This window comes from Scyliorhinus torazame, chromosome 7 (genome assembly GCF_047496885.1).
Source record: "Scyliorhinus torazame isolate Kashiwa2021f chromosome 7, sScyTor2.1, whole genome shotgun sequence".
Classification (NCBI taxonomy): Eukaryota; Metazoa; Chordata; class Chondrichthyes; order Carcharhiniformes; family Scyliorhinidae; genus Scyliorhinus; species Scyliorhinus torazame.
In genome coordinates, this window is record NC_092713.1 from 134581838 (window position 1) to 134599361 (window position 17524).

Here is a 17524-nt window from a genome sequence, read left to right on the forward strand (position 1 = left end):
CTGGCAATTCTCTGCCCGTTTATTCCGTGGAGGCCGGACGTTTTACGTGGCGCGGCTGCTAGCCCCTCACCGGTCGGAGGATTGGTGCTGGGGTGGCGCCGATTTTCCCCACGTAAAACGCCAGGGATCCTCCGGACATAGCCTCAAAATCGGAGAATCCAGCCTTCAGTCTCCCAAATGGAGAATTTTGCCCGCTGTATGTTTAATATTGAATTATAGAAATGGTTAAGCATTTATATATTAATATAACTATCATCAACTTCAAATGGTAAAAACAAAATAAATATTTACACTTTGGACTCAGAGGGAGCACATTGCTCTCACAGTCAATGTTGTGACCAATCAGCAGGCACCTCACTTCAATTGTCCTTGTGTTCCTGATGGTTTCTACATTACAACAGTGTAGCTAGATTTCAAAGATATTCTTGACTGTTCACATTTTAGGAAAATGTGAGATGATGAAAGATACTCTATCAATGGAAATCTGGGGTGCAATTTATTGGCCGTATCCCACCGGAATCGGGACGGGACCCAGCCGGGAGATCCCGCAAGAGGCATCTTCCGGGATTCCCGACGGTTGTTACACCACAAGATCTCACGCGTCGTTGTGAACAATTAAAAGATCACTTGACTCTGCTGACACCAGACCTAGCCGGCACCTGGGGTCTCCTGCCCTCGCAGAGGAGACCCCAGCCGGGTGTTGTTTAACAGTGGTCCCCACAAATAGGAGCCAGGCGGAACGGCACTTGGCAGGGTCATCCAGGTGATCAGATGTCCCCGGTGGTTGGAATCTGGGCAGGGTGGTCCCCGGCACTGCTTATGCCACCCAGGTGCTGCCAAGATGCCTAGATGGCGGCAGGAACGATGCCCAGGGTGCCCTGCCCATATGCGATGGGCTGCGGGGGCTCAACGACCCCCTCCCAACAGGTGAGTTGGGAGTCTGGAGGTCAGGAGATTGGGACGCCATTTTAAAACGAGCGGAGATCCTCAGTGCAGGAAATGCGACTGTGTGTGGCTTCGACGGGGCCTCACCAAAAAAGAATGCCTTTAGATAGCAAGGTCATTCCCACAACTGGGACTTCTCTAGTTGTGCCCAGAACGGACTCTGTTTTATTTTTTGTTAGATTGTGCCCCTGGCTTTCTTTACGTCTTGTTATTTTGTGTCCCTGGTTAGTTCATTATGATCTCTGAATAATTTATTTGAGTTTCTGCCATCAGTTCTGAACTTAATGAAGATGCGTTAACTTTTCTCAATAGATTGTATGCACAATAAAAGTTGTTTTTCAAGTGACTACAGCACATTGATTACACACAATGTACATATAGGGGGCGATTCTCCGAGCCGCAGGCCGAAGAATCGGTGCAACCGCGCCACGATGCCCCGACGCCGGTGTGCGATTCTCCGAGGTGCAGAGAATCAGCGCCATTTGCGCTGGCTCGTTTGGCGCGGCGCCAGCAGTGGGCCGCATGGGCCGAGCAGCCGCTCCGATATGACAGAGTCCAGCCGGCGCCGTTCACCCCTGGTCACTGCCGGCGGGAACTCTGCGCGAACGGTCGGGGGACGGCCTTTGGGGGGGGGGTGCTCTTTCACCAGGGGGAGCCTCCGATGGGGTCTGGCCCACAATCGGGGCCCACCGATCGGCAGGCCGGCCTCTCCCCCTCCCCCCCCCCCCAGGCCTACTATCTGGGCCCCTGAACACCGACTCCATCTTGAGTCAGGGCTGGCGCGTTAAAGAAGTCCCCCGTGCATGCGCAGGATGGAGCGGTCCAACTGCGCATGCGCAGGATTGAGCTGGCCCAACTGCGCATGCACGGGTTGGCGCGGCGCCCATTTGGCACTGCAAAAGGAGGCTGGAGCGGCGTGACCCGCTCCAGCGCGTGCGGGCCAGAATCATACGTAACTGGGCCCGGTTCTCACGATGGCGTTCAAGACGGCGCAAACTCTTGGGCCCAACATTGGAGAATCGCCCCCATAATAAGCCTAATACAAAGTATTACATGCATGTATTGATTGTGGCAGTAATGCATTTTCAATTGTAATGTATAAAGAAAAATAATAATTTGCATTTACATACAGCCTTTCATTATCTCAATGATTCTGGGTTGCTGCTGTTTTGTAGTTTTCACACATCCTTCACTTTAAACATGGAGCCAAAATCTCTCAAGGATATGAACTGGCGACCTCCGAGCCCAAGGCGAGACTGCTGACACTGTGTGACATCTAACACAAAACTTCACTCAAAACCTTGAAATACCTGAGTTTGTGAAAGCAGGCCTTTCTCATTTTAAATGTATTATTGTGTCTCCTTTCTCAGGTGATTGAAGGAAATGTAAACCCATATGATGCTGTACTGAGAGACCTAGAGCCACCCATGATAGCCAGATTCATCCGGTTCATACCAATGACTGATCATTCCATGAGTGTGTGTATGAGAGTGGAGCTGTATGGATGTGAGTGGTTAGGTAAGTGTGTAAACTGTTTCAAAAAATAAGACAACAGGCGAGATTCTCTGGCCTCCCCGTGGTGTGTTTCTTGGTGCCGGGAGGCGGTGCACTGTTGGCTGGTGGCAGGATCTTCTGGACCCGCCGCTGTCAATGGGATTTCCCATTGAATCTACCCCACGCCGCAGGGAAATCCCGAGAAGCGTGAACTGCCGGAAGACCTCGCCCTGTATGTTAAAGGCAGGTTATGACCAAGTGATATTGGGATCCGTGGTGTACTTTCATATTTCCACTTGTTTCTTAGCGGCCATTTCTGGATTACCTCTACTACATCCAGTGTCAATTCAGCTATGGCAATACACAAAAGACGCCTTTCCTTCATGTGTTTATGTATACATTGTGAGTGTGTATGTTTCGGGCAGCAACAATTCGCATTCATGAAGCACCTTTAATGTCACAAGGCACTTCACAGGAGCATTATTAAAATATGACAGCAAACCTCAGAAAGGCAATATTAGAGCAGATGACCAAATGCTTGGTCAAAGATGTAGTGCCTTAAAGGAGGAAAGAGGTGGAGGGAGAGGTATGGTAATAATAATAATAATCACTTATTGTCACAAGTAGGCTTCAGTGAAGTTACTGTGAAAAGTCCCTAGTCGCCACATTCCGGCACCTGTTTGGGGAGGCCGATACAGGAATTGAACCCGCGCTGCTGGCCTTCTTCTGCATTACAAGCCAGCTGTTTAGCTCACTGTGCTAAACCAGCCAGAAGTGATTTCAGAGTGTTAGAAGTGAAGGCCCAAACACCAATAGTTAGGGTTGCTCAAGTGAGCAGAATTTGAGGAGCATAGATAACTCAGAGGAATGTATGGCTGGAGGTGATTACAGAGACAGGGATGTGCAAGTTCATGGATGAAGTTGCAAGCAAAGGGGTTTAAAATGAGGAGGAGAATTAAAGAGGAATCATGTTCTCCCAAGGTGACCTGTTTTGGGACAGGCACTCCACATGCCTGGATGAGTGCAGATCCATCAACACTCAAGAATCTCAACACCATCTTAATTTTAATAAACTTTATTGTCACAAGTAGGCTTACATTAACACTGCACATGCACAGCAATGTTACTGTGAAAATACCCTCGTCGCCACACTCCGGTGCCTGTTCAGGTACACCGAGGGATAATTCAGAATGTCCAATTCACCTAACGGCTCGTCTTTCGGGATGTGTGGGAGGAAACCAATGCAGACACAGGGAGAACGTGCAGACTTAGCACAGACCCAAGCCAGTAATCGCACCTGGGACCCTGGCGCTGTGAAACAACAGTGTTAACCACTGTACTACCGTGCTGCCCACATCTAGGACAAAGCAGCCTGCTTGATTGGCACCCAATCAACAACCTTAAATTTCACTCCCTCCACCATCACCGCACAGTGGCAGCAGTGTGAACCATCTACAGGCTGCACTGCTGCAACTCATCAAAGGCTTCATCCAAACCCACAATCTGTACCACCTCGAAGGACATGGGCAGCCAATGCATGAGAACATCACAACTTGGATACACCCCTCCAAACCACTCAAGATCCTGACTTGGAAATATATCGCCATTCCTTCATTGTCATTGGGTCAAAATTCTGGAGCTCCCTCCCTAACAGCACTGTGGATGTACCGACACCACATGGACTGCAGCGGTTCAAGAAGCCAGCTCACCACCACCTTCCCAAGGGCAATTAGGGATGGGCAACAAATGCTGGCAGAGCCAGCGGCGCCCACATAATAATAATAACTTATTGTCACAAGTAGGTTTCAATGAAGTTACTGTGAAAAGCCCCTAGTCGCCACATTCCGGCGCCTGTTCGGAGAGGCCGGTATGGGAATTGAACCCGCGCTGCTGGCCTTCTTCTGCATTACAAGCCAGCTGTTTAGTCCACTGTGCTAAACCAGCCCATGAATGAATTCAAATAATGGAATTAACCTCCAAGTTGGTTGATATTGAAATCCAAAGCAATCCTGCCAACAATTATTTACATTTTCCAGGGTACTTTACAGGGTGGAGGAGTGAAATCGATGCAGATCATGAGGAAAAAGGGGAACAGAAAGATTATTGTGTTTGTGGGGGACAAGAAAGCATGTTTGAGGAGAAGGGTTTCAAGAAAGCTTCCGGAAACAGAGAGAGATATTAAATGGGAGGGATTAGGGAGGTGAGGAGATGTCTCAACCATCGTATAAAATCCCCACTTGTGAAAGGTCAAAGTGCATTGTTTTCCTGAAAAAATGTTTGGAAATCTTACAGTGTATCTTGATGTAAATCACATTGAAATGTGTCATTCAGCTATGAACATTAGTGTCAAAAATGATGCACAGCTCTTATTTTCATTGAATTTCTCATTGAAGCATACAAAATGCTTGCAGGGCTCAACAGGAAGGATATTTTCTCTGGCTGGAGGGTCTAGAACCAGGGGACACTGCCTCAGAATAAGGTGGTAGACTATTTACACTGAAATGACGAGGAATGTCAGGTTTTGGGTTTTCTCCTGGGCACAAACCTCAAAACTTCTGCAATGTTGCAGATTGGCAGCTTAATGGGTATCAATGTGGATCAGAATCATGTGGCGATAGCTTCTTTTAAACTAACTTTGGAACTCACAGCCACAGAATGTTAAACAAGGATGTGAAGGAAACGATTGCATTTATATGGAACCTCATTACATCTTTAGGACACCCCCAAGGTGTTGTTGCCCAATGTATTACTTCTGAGCATACCAGAACTGTGAAGATATGCTTATCGGAAAAGTCACAACAGGCTGGGACTCCTTTCTCTAGAATAGAGATGACAAAGAGGTGACATGGTAAAGGCCGTCACAATTCTGAAGGGGTTAGATAGATGTCGCTGTAGAGAAGATGTTTCTCCTCATGTGTCATTAATAAATCCAGTAAGGATTTCAGGAGAAATTTCTTAACATGGGTAGAATGTGAAATTTGTTATTATGTGGAATAGTTGCATGGAGTAGCAGAGATGCCTTTAAGAAGAAGCTACATAAGTAAGCAAGAGAGACAGGAATAGAGGCATGTTGATAGCATTTGATAAGTAGGGAAAGAGCAGACTGATATGGATCACAAACACTGGCATAAACCTGTTGGGCCAAATGGCCTGTTTTTTGCTATAAGTTTCTATGTAATTCTATGAACTGTCCTCACTGTTGTTATTATAGGTAAATATGATAACTAATTGGCAAAAGGTGAGTTCCCACAATCATAAGTTAAATGTGATGATAGTTGAGGGAGGGGCGTTAGCCTTAATACTTTTGGAGGGAGCAGGGGGGAAGGCAGATAAAATTCCTCCTATTGATGACTATGTGGTAAATTGGCACAAATTCAAAATGGCATGCAATACACCATTTATTTTCAATGCAACTTTAGACGGGAGAAGTCGTAGCTTCCTTGATTTGAGAGTAAAATTGAACAGGGCACGTTTTAACGCCTGAGCCAGCAGCTGGCTGAATGCATGGGCAGACCCAGCAACGCATGCTTGCACAATGCCTAGTCTACTTTCATAGCTAATTCTTGTTCCATTATAAGCCCATCCCCAATTCGGCAGCTTCCTATGATTGAACCTGCACAATATTGGGGGGCCTGACAAGGAACGCTGTCAGGTGGAGCATGCTGGAACATTCCAGAATACAGAATTGGAGGCTGGGCATCGGTAGTGTTGCTCTTTTTAGCCTTAGTTTATTAGCTCTGATTATGTCACCTTTGCTCACGAGTCGCCAGGTATCTTTCTGATACCGCCACGTGGTTCAAGCTCAAGTTATGATTAATAAGTCATTATAAGTTATTATATACAACAAGTAATGTTTACACAATAATCCTACTATTTATATAGAAACCTATCACTACTGGCCAATACTTAACTTTAGGAAGAGCCCACCAGGTCAGTGAAACGAATGGCTTATCGAATTGGATCTGTCCCGCGGGATTCAAAAGGCTGATACAGGTCGATGGCTAGGAGTCTTTATCGGATAGCGATCGCTGGATTCAAACTTACAGTTGCTGGTTGATGTTCTTGCGAAGGTCTCGAGCAGGCGAAGAAGGGAGAGAGAGAGAGATCTGAACTTAGCCCCTCACTTTATAGGGCCCAGGGGCTTCCCGCCTCTCGGGGCGGCCCTTGACCCTGAGTCCCAAGTGATTGGACTTGTTCCCAATCACTGGGTTCGATACGTCCAATTGCGAGGCGATTCCCCGATCGGGGGGTGGTCGTTCACCTGCCTTTGTTTCGGCCACTGCAGGCGCCGACAGATCTGGCCCGGTATTCAATTGCTAATATCATAGATTATCATAGAATCATAGAAATTACAGTGCAGATTGCATCAAAAATGGCAATATGTTGCAATTGTTCCCAGGGATAGCCGATTAAACTGCAGATGTCTGGGTTGATGGGCTGCTAATAGTCCTGAGTATAACTGCAGATGTCTGGGTTGATGGGCTGTTAACAGTCCTGAGTATCGATCTTGGCCGACTTCCCCAGAGCCAAATATGATATTCTGCCTGCAGCAGTCCGTTTGTGTCCTGTTGCTTGCTTTTCCCATCAGCCTTTTCGGTTAGCCATTTTAAATCGGGTTTTGGCCAAATTAATAGGGAATCAGCCATTTTAGGTGGCTACGGTAGCCCAAATTATTTTTTGTCTGCTTGCGAGGGCAACCTGTGCTCCTAATGGCCTCTCAAAGGACATTTTGGTTGTTTTTTTACTTTGCTTTAAGAACCTGTGTTTCTGGCCAAATTCCTTCTAATCAGCAAAGTTTTTATAGCAGACGACCCACTCACATGGGGGTCATACCACTTGAGATTAAAGCAATGTGATAGACCCTGATTAATGTAAATTCATGAGGAGACATCCATCCAGCTTTTAAGGTGGCCTTGGAGTGGTAGCAGGTCAGTAAGTGGGTCCACTTTGCTTTTAACTCATGGTGTTCAGCTTCTCATCAAGTGGAGGGAGTAAAAATGTCCATCAAAAATGGCAAAAGGGTTGCACCTCAATGATCATATCTTTGATTTGGCCTGTTTATGTCTTTGCGCAGATGGTCTAGTGTCATACAGTAGCCCAGTTGGTCACCAGATTTTCTCACCCAGGAGGCCCACTGTTTATTTGAACGATTCAGTCTACGACGGTGCAATCAGTTCAAGGTAAGATGTCCTGCACACTTTAATAAGTTTCCATTAGCTCTCCTCTCCAAGCACATTTTCCTCTTCCACTACTTTCCTCAGTTACAATTAGATTTGGTCCCAATGAACGAAACTGGTATATTTATTAACTAAATGTAGCACAATATATAGGGTCCACATTCTTACCTAAAAATGGATCTTCAAAATAGTTTTCTTTTTAGCTCGGTTTACTTTTCTCGAATGATCTGCTAGAAATTTCAGCTTCTTATTAAGTCAAATACTCATGGTCTCTCAAACAGTAGAATATTCTGACCTGGAGTGGTGCTGACCACAGCACATGCGTCAGGTCACCTAAGAGTTTTGATCCTATTTTGAAACCATTCTTTTTTGTCTTATGGCAGGATGTGGTGCAAAGTAAATAAACTTTTTTTGAGCGATGGAATCTCATTAAAAGCTTAACTTTTTACAGTTAAGTAAAGAAGCATGAATACCACACAGCTGATTACATAGCTGGTTGTCATATATTCTGTCATAATTATTCAGTCAGCTATTTTGGTTGGGATTTTCTTTAATAATTATAATGATCTTTATTAGTGTCACAAGTAGGTTTACATTAACACTGCCATATTCCGGCGCCTGTTCGGGTACACTAAGGGAGAATTCAGAATGTCCAATTCACCTAACAAGCACATCTTTCGGGATGTCTTTCCAGCCCTTCCCACCAGCAGGAACGTCCAATCCCGTCGAAGGTGACCCTCCAGTGGCGAGTTCCCGGCCGGCAACTAACGCAAATTACCATTGACTTCGGGACCAGAAAATTCTGCGAGTAGCCAATCGGGAGAGGAGGGGTGGGGGAGGAATAGACGGAGATGGTGTGGCACCGATAATCCCGGTCTTTGTTCTGTTGAATTGCAAGGATACCCAAACCCCTCCTTCCCTCCTTTTCCTGGTCATCCTCTTCAAGCGCTACAATCCCTCGAGAACCATGAGTGGGTTATTTTTGGCCACTCTTCTAATTTGCCTTCCCACCCACTGCTGGCCAGATTGGAAAATCTTGCCCTATGTTCTCCTAACTCTGGTCTCTTCCGCATTCTCCATTCTCTTCACCCCACCACAGCCTTCAGCTGCCTTGGTGCTAAATCCGAGAATTCCCTCCCTAAATCTCACTGCATTTTCACCTTTCTCTCCTGCTCAAATACTCGGTAAAACCTAGTTCTTTCACCAGCTGTTGTCACAATTTCTGATCTATCCCTCCTTGCTCTGTTTTGTCAACTATATTTTAATTGAAATCTTATAATTTTTACAAATTAAATCCTCCAACTGGCATAGTGCAGTCTAAATGTTTCAGTGTACATGAATACAGAAAAGACAGATCACCAGCATAGGTAGTTCAGCTGAACCATTAATCTCGGTACCTTCCATTTATACCAGAAAAGATGGCAAACAGATAACCTAGAGACTGAGTAAGAAGAGGATAAAGCCACATAAACATGGTAAAGTGGTGCACATCCTCACATGTATCAGACACTGTCCAGGCCTCACCAACACCAGAAAGCCGAAACCACTCTCCACCAAGGAAACTCCAACAAGGAGAAGGTGAGCTGTCAAGACACCCATCAATGGGGTGTCTCAGGAGGGGATATAATGCTTCCCCCTCCAACACAATAAGGGAAACCCTATAAAACTAAATATAACAAATGAGTGCCTGTAACAGCACATCAACTACCCAGATAAAGAAAGAATCCCAGGCAGAGGGAAACACCAGTGTTAGCCGCTAAACTTCAAACAATGTACACCATTGCAAAAATGATACCAAAGACTGAATAGCATAGCCTCATAAGAAACAGGACACTGCCTCCCCAGGCGAGCTCAAGCCTCAAGAAGGAGCACAGTCTGGAAATCCCTAGATGAGATGACTTGGAGGAGGGTAACTTACTCTTCCATTCACCCTAACCCCCAAGCAAAGATAGACTCTAAGACGAACCCAAGAAAGGCGACGATTAACCAACTGGGCTCGGGCGTACACAAATGCACACTTCCCTCTGCTCCAACAACACCAGAGGGGCCAACCACAAAGGAGGAGAAAGAGGAACCCAGGGCGCCATTCTCCCAGCCCCGCGCCGGGCCTGAGAATTGGCGCAACCGCGCCACGCCGCCCCGACTCCGGCGTGCAATTCTCTGAGGTGCGGAGAATCGGCGCCAATTGCTCCGGCGTGTTTGGCGCAGCGCCAGTCACGGGCCACTGTCCGCAGCTGGGCCGCCGATTCTCCAGCCCGAATGGGCCGAGCAGCCGCGCGGAAACGGCAGAGTCTCGCCGGCGCCGTTCACTCGGGAACTCTGCGCAAAGGGTCGGGGGGCGGCCTGTGGGGTGGGGAAAAGCGCTCCTTCACCGGGAGGGGCCTCCGATGAGGTCTGGCCCGCGATCGGGGCCCACCGATCGGCGGGCCGGCCTCTCCCCCTCCGGGCCTACTTTGTTGCGCGGCTGGCCCCTGAACCCCCACACCATGTTGCGTCGGGGCCGGCGCGCTGAAGAAGTTCCCCGCGCATGCACGGGTTGGCGCGGCGCACATTTGGCACGGCGCCCATTTGCCGCCGAGAACGGAGGCTGGAGCGGCGTGAACCGCTCCAGCGCCATGCTGGCCCCCTGTGGGGGCCAGAATCGGTAGTCCCACGCCCGTTCACGACGGCGTTCACGATGGCACGAACACTTAGTCTTCATTTCGGAGAATCGCGCCAAGTGACTCCATTTCGGAGAATCGCGCCAAGTGTCTCCATTTCGGAGAATCGCGCCCCCAGTTTTCTCTAGGATACATAGTCTGTCTGTACCTTGCTAGGAGACATGCAAGGATTCCAAAATAACAAAAGTACAGAAGCAAAACACAACACTAATAGGTCTAACAGGGAGACTTTCCTCACCCACAGTTCGCATTTGCAAGGCCATGCCACCCACCTCTACACCAAACCATCTACCTGCCACCTTACTTTGGCGCCACTCATCTTTTCTGTAAATAAAATGCGGGTAATCGGGGCCAGTTTAACTCAGTTGGCTGGACAGCTGGTCTGTGATGCAGAGCAAGACCAACAGTGCAGGTTCAATTCCCGTTCCAGCTGAGGTTATTCATGAAGGACCTACCTTCTCAACCTTGCTCCTTGCCTGAGTTCCTCAGGTTAAATAACCACCAGGTTGGGTCCTGGATTACAAGAGATTCAAGTCATGTTTCACTTGCATCAATGCTACAGGTTTAGCATCAGTGCTGTACACAGAGCAACAAAACAACTCTGACAAACTACAGCAAAAGGATGAAACTAAGTCAGTGAATTTTTAGAAAAGTAGACTAACTATGATGTGTGATATTGGGATATCACAGTGCATTCATACAGCAGTGAATCTATCTTCAGATAATGTTGTTGACAAGCTGCAACACTGCGTGCAGTAACAATATAGCCAGTTTCAGAAAATATTTAGCACAGTCCTAACTTAAAAAGTATTGAACACAGGGTACATTATTTCAGGGTTTCGGTTCTTTACTCAGAGAGTGGTTAGGGTGTGGACTGGACTGCCTGCTGTGATACTGGAGTCGGACACTTTAGGAACTTTCAAGCAGTTATTGGATAGGCACATGGAGCACACCAGAATGACAGGGAGTGGGATAGCTGTTTCTTGGTTTCGGACAAAACTCGGCACAACATCGAGGGCCGAAGGGCCTGTTCTGTTCTATGTTCTATGTTCTATCTTTAAAGAACTATAATAATCTTTATTGTCACAAGTAGACTTACATTGCATGAAGTTACTGTGGAAAGCCCAGAATCACCACATTCCGGCGCCTGTTCAATTACACAGAGGGAGAATTCAGGATGTCCAAATTACATAACAACACGTCTTTCAGGACTAGTTGGAGGAAACCAGAACACCCGGAGGAAACCCACGCAGACACGGGGAGAACATACAGACTCTGCACAGAAAGTGACCCAACCGGGAATCGAACCTGAAACCCTGGCGCTGTGAAGCCACAGTGCTACTGTGCTGCCTATTTAAAGAAATGTAAAAAGAATGCAACCACCATTAACCATTTGCTATTCCAAGTCCTTTTTGTGGAAAATTTATACATCATGGGAAAAATCATCTAGCTGATCGACGATGCCATAAAAATAGAAAATGTTGGAAATATTCTGAAGGTCAGGCAGCATCTGTAAAATGATCAACTAGGTTAATGTTTCAATTCAATAGCCTTTTACTGGAACAACATATCCGCTGTATTTTGATTTTGTAACTATTGTGGGGGCGCATTGGTGGGTGTGTGTGTTGGGGTGGAACCTGACGGTGCCAGGTCCCTGAGTGAGACAGTATCTTGGCGGCCGTCGGGGATCTCTACGTAGGCATATTGAGGGTTGGCGTGGAGCAGGTGAACGCTGTCCACCAAGGGGTCCACCTTGTGGAGCTGGACGTGCCCACGGAGAAGGACTGGTCCTGGAGCAGCGAGCCAAGTCGGGAGTGACACCCCGGATGTGGACTTCCTGGGGAAGGTAAAAACACGTTCATGGGGTGTGTTATTAGCGGCGGTGCACAATAGTGACCGGATGGAGTGTAGAACATCAGTGAGGACCTCCTGCCAGCGAGAGGCTGGGAGGTTCCTGGACCGTAGGGCCAGCTGGACGGCCCTCCAAACCGTCCCATTCTCCCGTTCTACTTGCCCGTTTCCCCGGGGGCTGTAGCTGGTCGTCCTGCTGGAGGCTATACCCCTGCTGAGCAGGAACTGATGCAGCTCATCGCTCATGAATGAGGATCCCCTGTCACTGTGGATGTAGGCGGGGAAACCGAACAGAGCGAAGATGGTGCTGAGGGCCTTGATGACGGTGGCAGGCATCATATCGGGGCATGGGATGGCGAAGGAGAATCTGGAGTACTCATCGACCACACTGAGAAGGTACGTGTTACGGTCGGTGGAGGGGTGGGGCCCTTTGAAATCCACGCTGAGGCGTTCAAAGGGGCGGGAAGCCTTCACCAGGCACGCATACTGGCCGGTAGAAGTGCGGCTTGCACTCCGCACAGACCTGGCAGTCCCTGGTGACTGTCCTTACTTCCTCGACGGAGTCGGGCAGATTGCGAGCTTTGACCAGATGGCACGATCGAGTGAACCCTGGGTGACAAAGGCTGTCGTGTAGGGCCCAGAGTTGGTCCACTTGTGTGCTGGCACAGTTACCTCGGGAGAGGGCGTCTGGGGCCTTGTTGAGCTTACTGGGGCAATACAAGATCTCGTAATTATAGGTGGAGAGCTCGATTCTCCACCGCAAGATTTAATCATTTTTGATCTTGCCCCGCTGTGTATTATTGAACATGAAGGCGACCAACCGTTGGTCCATAAGGAGAATGAATCTCTTACGGGCCAGGTAATGCCTCCAATGCCGCACAGCTTCGACGATAGCTTGGGCCCCCTTTTCGACGGATGAGTGTCGAATTTCAGAGGCATGAAGGGTGCGGGAAAAGAATGCCACAGGTCTGCCTGCCTGGTTTAGAGTGGCGGCAAGGGCGACATCTGAAGCGTCGCTTTCTACTTGGAAAGGCAGTGACTCATGCACTGCACACATCCCAGTCTCAGCGATGTCTGCTCTGATGCGGGCGAAAGCGTGTTGTGCCTCGGCCGCGAGGGGGAATTGAGTGGGCTGAATGAGTGGGCGGGCCTTGTCCGCATAGTTGGGGACCCACTGAGCGTAGTAGGAAAAGAACCCCAGGCAGCGTTTGAGGGCCTTGGGGCAGTGGGGGAGGGGAAGTTCCATGAGGGGGCACATGCGGTCAGGGTCGGGCCCGAGAAGTCCGTTTTGGATTATATAGCCGAGAATGGCTAACCGGGTCGTGCTGAACACACACTTCTCTTTGTTGTAGGTCAGGTTGAGAAGAGTGGCAGTGCGGAGGAATTTATCAAGGTTGGCATCATGGTCCTGCTGGTCATGGCCGCAGATGGTGACATTATCTAAGTACGGAAAGGTGGCCCGCAAACCGTACTGGTCGACCATTCGGTCGATCTCTCTTTAGAAGACCGAGACCCCATTTATGGTACCGAAAGGGACCCTAAGGAAGTGGTAGAGGCGACCGTCTGCCTCAAAGGCAGCGTATGGCCGGTCCGACTTCCGGATGGGGAGCTGGTGGTTGGCGGATTTCAGGTTAATTGTTGAGAAGACCCGGTACTGCGCAATCTGATTGACCATATCAGATATGCGTGGGAGGGGATACGCGTCGAGCTGCGTGTACCGATTGATGGTCTGGCTGTAGTCCACGACCATCCTGTGTTTCTCCCCAGTTTTAACCACTACCACTACCAGAGGCTCTTGCTGGCCTCGGTAACACCCTCCTTAAGCAGCTGCTGGACTTCGGACCTGATGAAGGTCTTGTCCTGGGTGCGGTACCGTCTGCTCCTAGTGGCAACGGGCTTGCAATCCGCAGTTAGATTGGCAAAAAGGGAGGGGAGGTCGACCTTGACCGCAAGGCTGCAAACGGTAAGGGGGGATAAGAACAAAGAACAAAACAAAGAAATGTACAGCACAGGAACAGGCCCTTCGGCCCTCCAAGCCCGTGCCGACCATACTGCCCGACTAAACTACAATCTTCTACACTTCCTGGGTCCGTATCCTTCTATTCCCATCCTATTCATATATTTGTCAAGATGCCCCTTAAATGTCCCTATCGTCCCTGCTTCCACTACCTCCTCCGGTAGTGAGTTCCAGGCACCCACTACCCTCTGCGTAAAAAACTTGCCTCGTACATCTACTCTAAACTTTGCCCCTCTCACCTTAAACCTATGCCCCCTAGTAATTGACCCCTCTACCCTGGGGAAAAGCCTCTGACTATCCACTCTGTCTATGCCCCTCATAATTTTGTATACCTCTATCAGGTCTCCCCTCAACCTCCTTCGTTCCAGTGAGAACAAACCGAGTTTATTCAATCGCTCCTCATAGCTTATGCCCTCCATACCAGGCAACATTCTGGTAAATCTCTTCTGCACCCTCTCTAAAGCCTCCACATCCTTCTGGTAGTGTGGCGACCAGAATTGAACACTATACTCCAAGTGTGGCCTAACTAAGGTTCTATACAGCTGCAACATGACTTGCCAATTCTTATACTCAATGCCCCGGCCAATGAAGGCAAGCATGCCGTATGCCTTCTTGACTACCTTCTCCACCTGTGTTGCCCCTTTCAATGACCTGTGGACCTGTACTCCTAGATCTCTTTGACTTTCAATACTCTTGAGGGTTCTACCATTCACTGTATATTCCCTACCTGCATTAGCCCTTCCAAAATGCATTACCTCACATTTGTCCGGATTAAACTCCATCTGCCATCTCTCCGCCCAAGTCTCCAGACAATCTAAATCCTGCTGTATCCTCAGACAGTCCTCATCGCTATCCGCAATTCCACCAACCTTTGTGTCGTCTGCAAACTTACTAATCAGACCAGTTACATTTTCCTCCAAATCATTTATATATACTACAAACAGCAAAGGTCCCAGCACTGATCCCTGTGGAACACCACTGGTCACAGCCCTCCAATTAGAAAAGCATCCCTCCATTGCTACCCTCTGCCTTCTATGGCCTAGCCAGTTCTGTGTCCACCTTGCCAGTTCACCCCTGATCCCGTGTGACTTCACCTTTTGTACTAGTCTACCATGAGGGACCTTGTCAAAGGCCTTACTGAAGTCCATATAGACAACATCTACTGCCCTACCTGCATCAATCATCTTAGTGACCTCCTCGAAAAACTCTATCAAGTTCGTGAGACACGACCTCCCCTTCACAAAACCGTGCTGCCTCTCACTAATACGTCCATTTGCTTCCAAATGGGAGTAGATCCTGTCTCGAAGAATTCTCTCCAGTAATTTCCCTACCACTGAAGTAAGGCTCACCGGCCTGTAGTTCCCGGGATTATCCTTGCTACCCTTCTTAAACAGAGGAACAACATTGGCTATTCTCCAGTCCTCCGGGACATCCCCTGAAGACAGCGAGGATCCAAAGATTTCTGTCAAGGCCTCAGCAATTTCCTCTCCAGCCTCCTTCAGTATTCTGGGGTAGATCCCATCCAGCCCTGGGGACTTATCTACCTTAATATTTTTTAAGACACCCAACACCTCGTCTTTTTGGATCACAATGTGACCCAGGCTATCTACACCCCCTTCTCCAGACTCAACATCTACCAATTCCTTCTCTTTGGTGAATACTGATGCAAAGTATTCATTTAGTACCTCGCCCATTTCCTCTGGCTCCACACATAGATTCCCTTGCCTATCCTTCAGTGGGCCAACCCTTTCCCTGGCTACCCTCTTGCTTTTTATGTACGTGTAAAAAGCCTTGGGATTTTCCTTAACCCTATTTGCCAATGACTTTTCATGACCCCTTCTAGTCCTCCTGACTCCTTGCTTAAGTTCCTTCCTACTTTCCTTATATGCCACACAGGCTTCGTCTGTTCCCAGCCTTTTAGCCCTGACAAATGCCTCCTTTTTCTTTTTGACGAGGCCTACAATATCACTCGTCATCCAAGGTTCCCGAAAATTGCCGTATTTATCTTTCTTCCTCACAGGAACATGCCTGTCCTGTATTCCTTTCAACTGACACTTGAAAGCCTCCCACATGTCAGATGTTGATTTGCCCTCAAACATCCGCCCCCAATCTATGTTCTTCAGTTCCCGCCTAATATTGTTATAATTAGCCTTCCCCCAATTTAGCACATTCATCCTCGGACCACTCTTATCCTTGTCCACCAGTACTTTAAAACTTACCGAATTGTGGTCACTGTTACCGAAATGCTCCCCTACTGAAACATCTACCACCTGGCCGGGCTCATTCCCCAATACCAGGTCCAGTACCGCCCCTTCCCTAGTTGGACTGTTTACATATTGTTTTAAGAAGCCCTCCTGGATGCTCCTTACAAACTCCGCCCCGTCTAAGCCCCTGGCACTAAGTGAGTCCCAGTCAATATTGGGGAAGTTGAAGTCTCCCATCACCACAACCCTGTTGTTTTTACTCTTTTCCAAAATCTGTCTACCTATCTGCTCCTCTATCTCCCGCTGACTGTTGGGAGGCCTGTAGTATACCCCCAACATTGTGACTGCACCCTTCTTATTCCTGATCTCTACCCATATAGCCTCACTGCCCTCTGAGGTGTCCTCTCGCAGTATAGCTGTGATATTCTCCCGAACAAGTAGCGCAACTCCGCCTCCCCTTTTACATCCCCCTCTATCCCGCCTGAAACATCTAAATCCTGGAATGTTTAGCTGTCAATCTTGCCCTTCCCTCAACCAGGTCTCTGTAATGGCAACAACATCATAGTTCCAAGTAGTAATCCAAGCTCTAAGTTCATCTGCCTTACCCGTAATGCTCCTTGCAATAAAACATATGCACTTCAGGCCACCAGATCCACTGTGTTCAGCAACTTCTCCCCGTCTGCTCTGCCTCAGAGCCACACTGTCCCTATTCCCTAGTTCTCCCTCAATGCTCTCACCTTCTGACCTATTGCTCCCGTGCCCACCCCCCTGCCATACTAGTTTAAACCCTCCCATGTGACACTAGCAAACCTCGCGGCCAGGATATTTATGCCTCTCCGGTTTAGATGCAACCCGTCCATCTTATACAGGTCACACCTGCCCCGGAAGAGCTCCCAGTGGTCCAGATAACGGAAACCCTCCCTCCTACACCAGCTGTTTAGCCACGGGTTTGTCTGCTCTATCTTCCTATTTCTAGCCTCACTGGCACGTGGCACAGGGAGTAATCCCGAGATTACAACCCTCGAGGTCCTGTCTTTTAACTTTCTGCCTAGCTCCCTGAACTCCTGCTGCAGGACCTCATGCCCCTTCCTGCCTATGTTGTTAGTACCAATATGTACAACGACCTCTGCCTGTTTGCCCTCCCCCTTCAGGATTCCCTCTACCCGTTCGGAGACA

At 48.4% G+C, this 17524-nt stretch overlaps 1 protein-coding gene across 2 annotated transcripts in view; it reads left to right on the forward strand.

The window, feature by feature from the left end:
* The window catches only part of ddr2a (discoidin domain receptor tyrosine kinase 2a), a 268687-nt gene that overhangs the window by 199480 nt on the left and 51683 nt on the right, over positions 1 to 17524 (forward strand). For both annotated transcript variants that reach the window (XM_072511516.1, XM_072511517.1), the window contains 2 exons: positions 2316 to 2463; positions 7514 to 7619. In XM_072511516.1, the coding sequence (XP_072367617.1) occupies positions 2316 to 2463; positions 7514 to 7619 (254 nt within the window). The remainder of the gene's footprint in view (positions 1 to 2315; positions 2464 to 7513; positions 7620 to 17524) is intronic.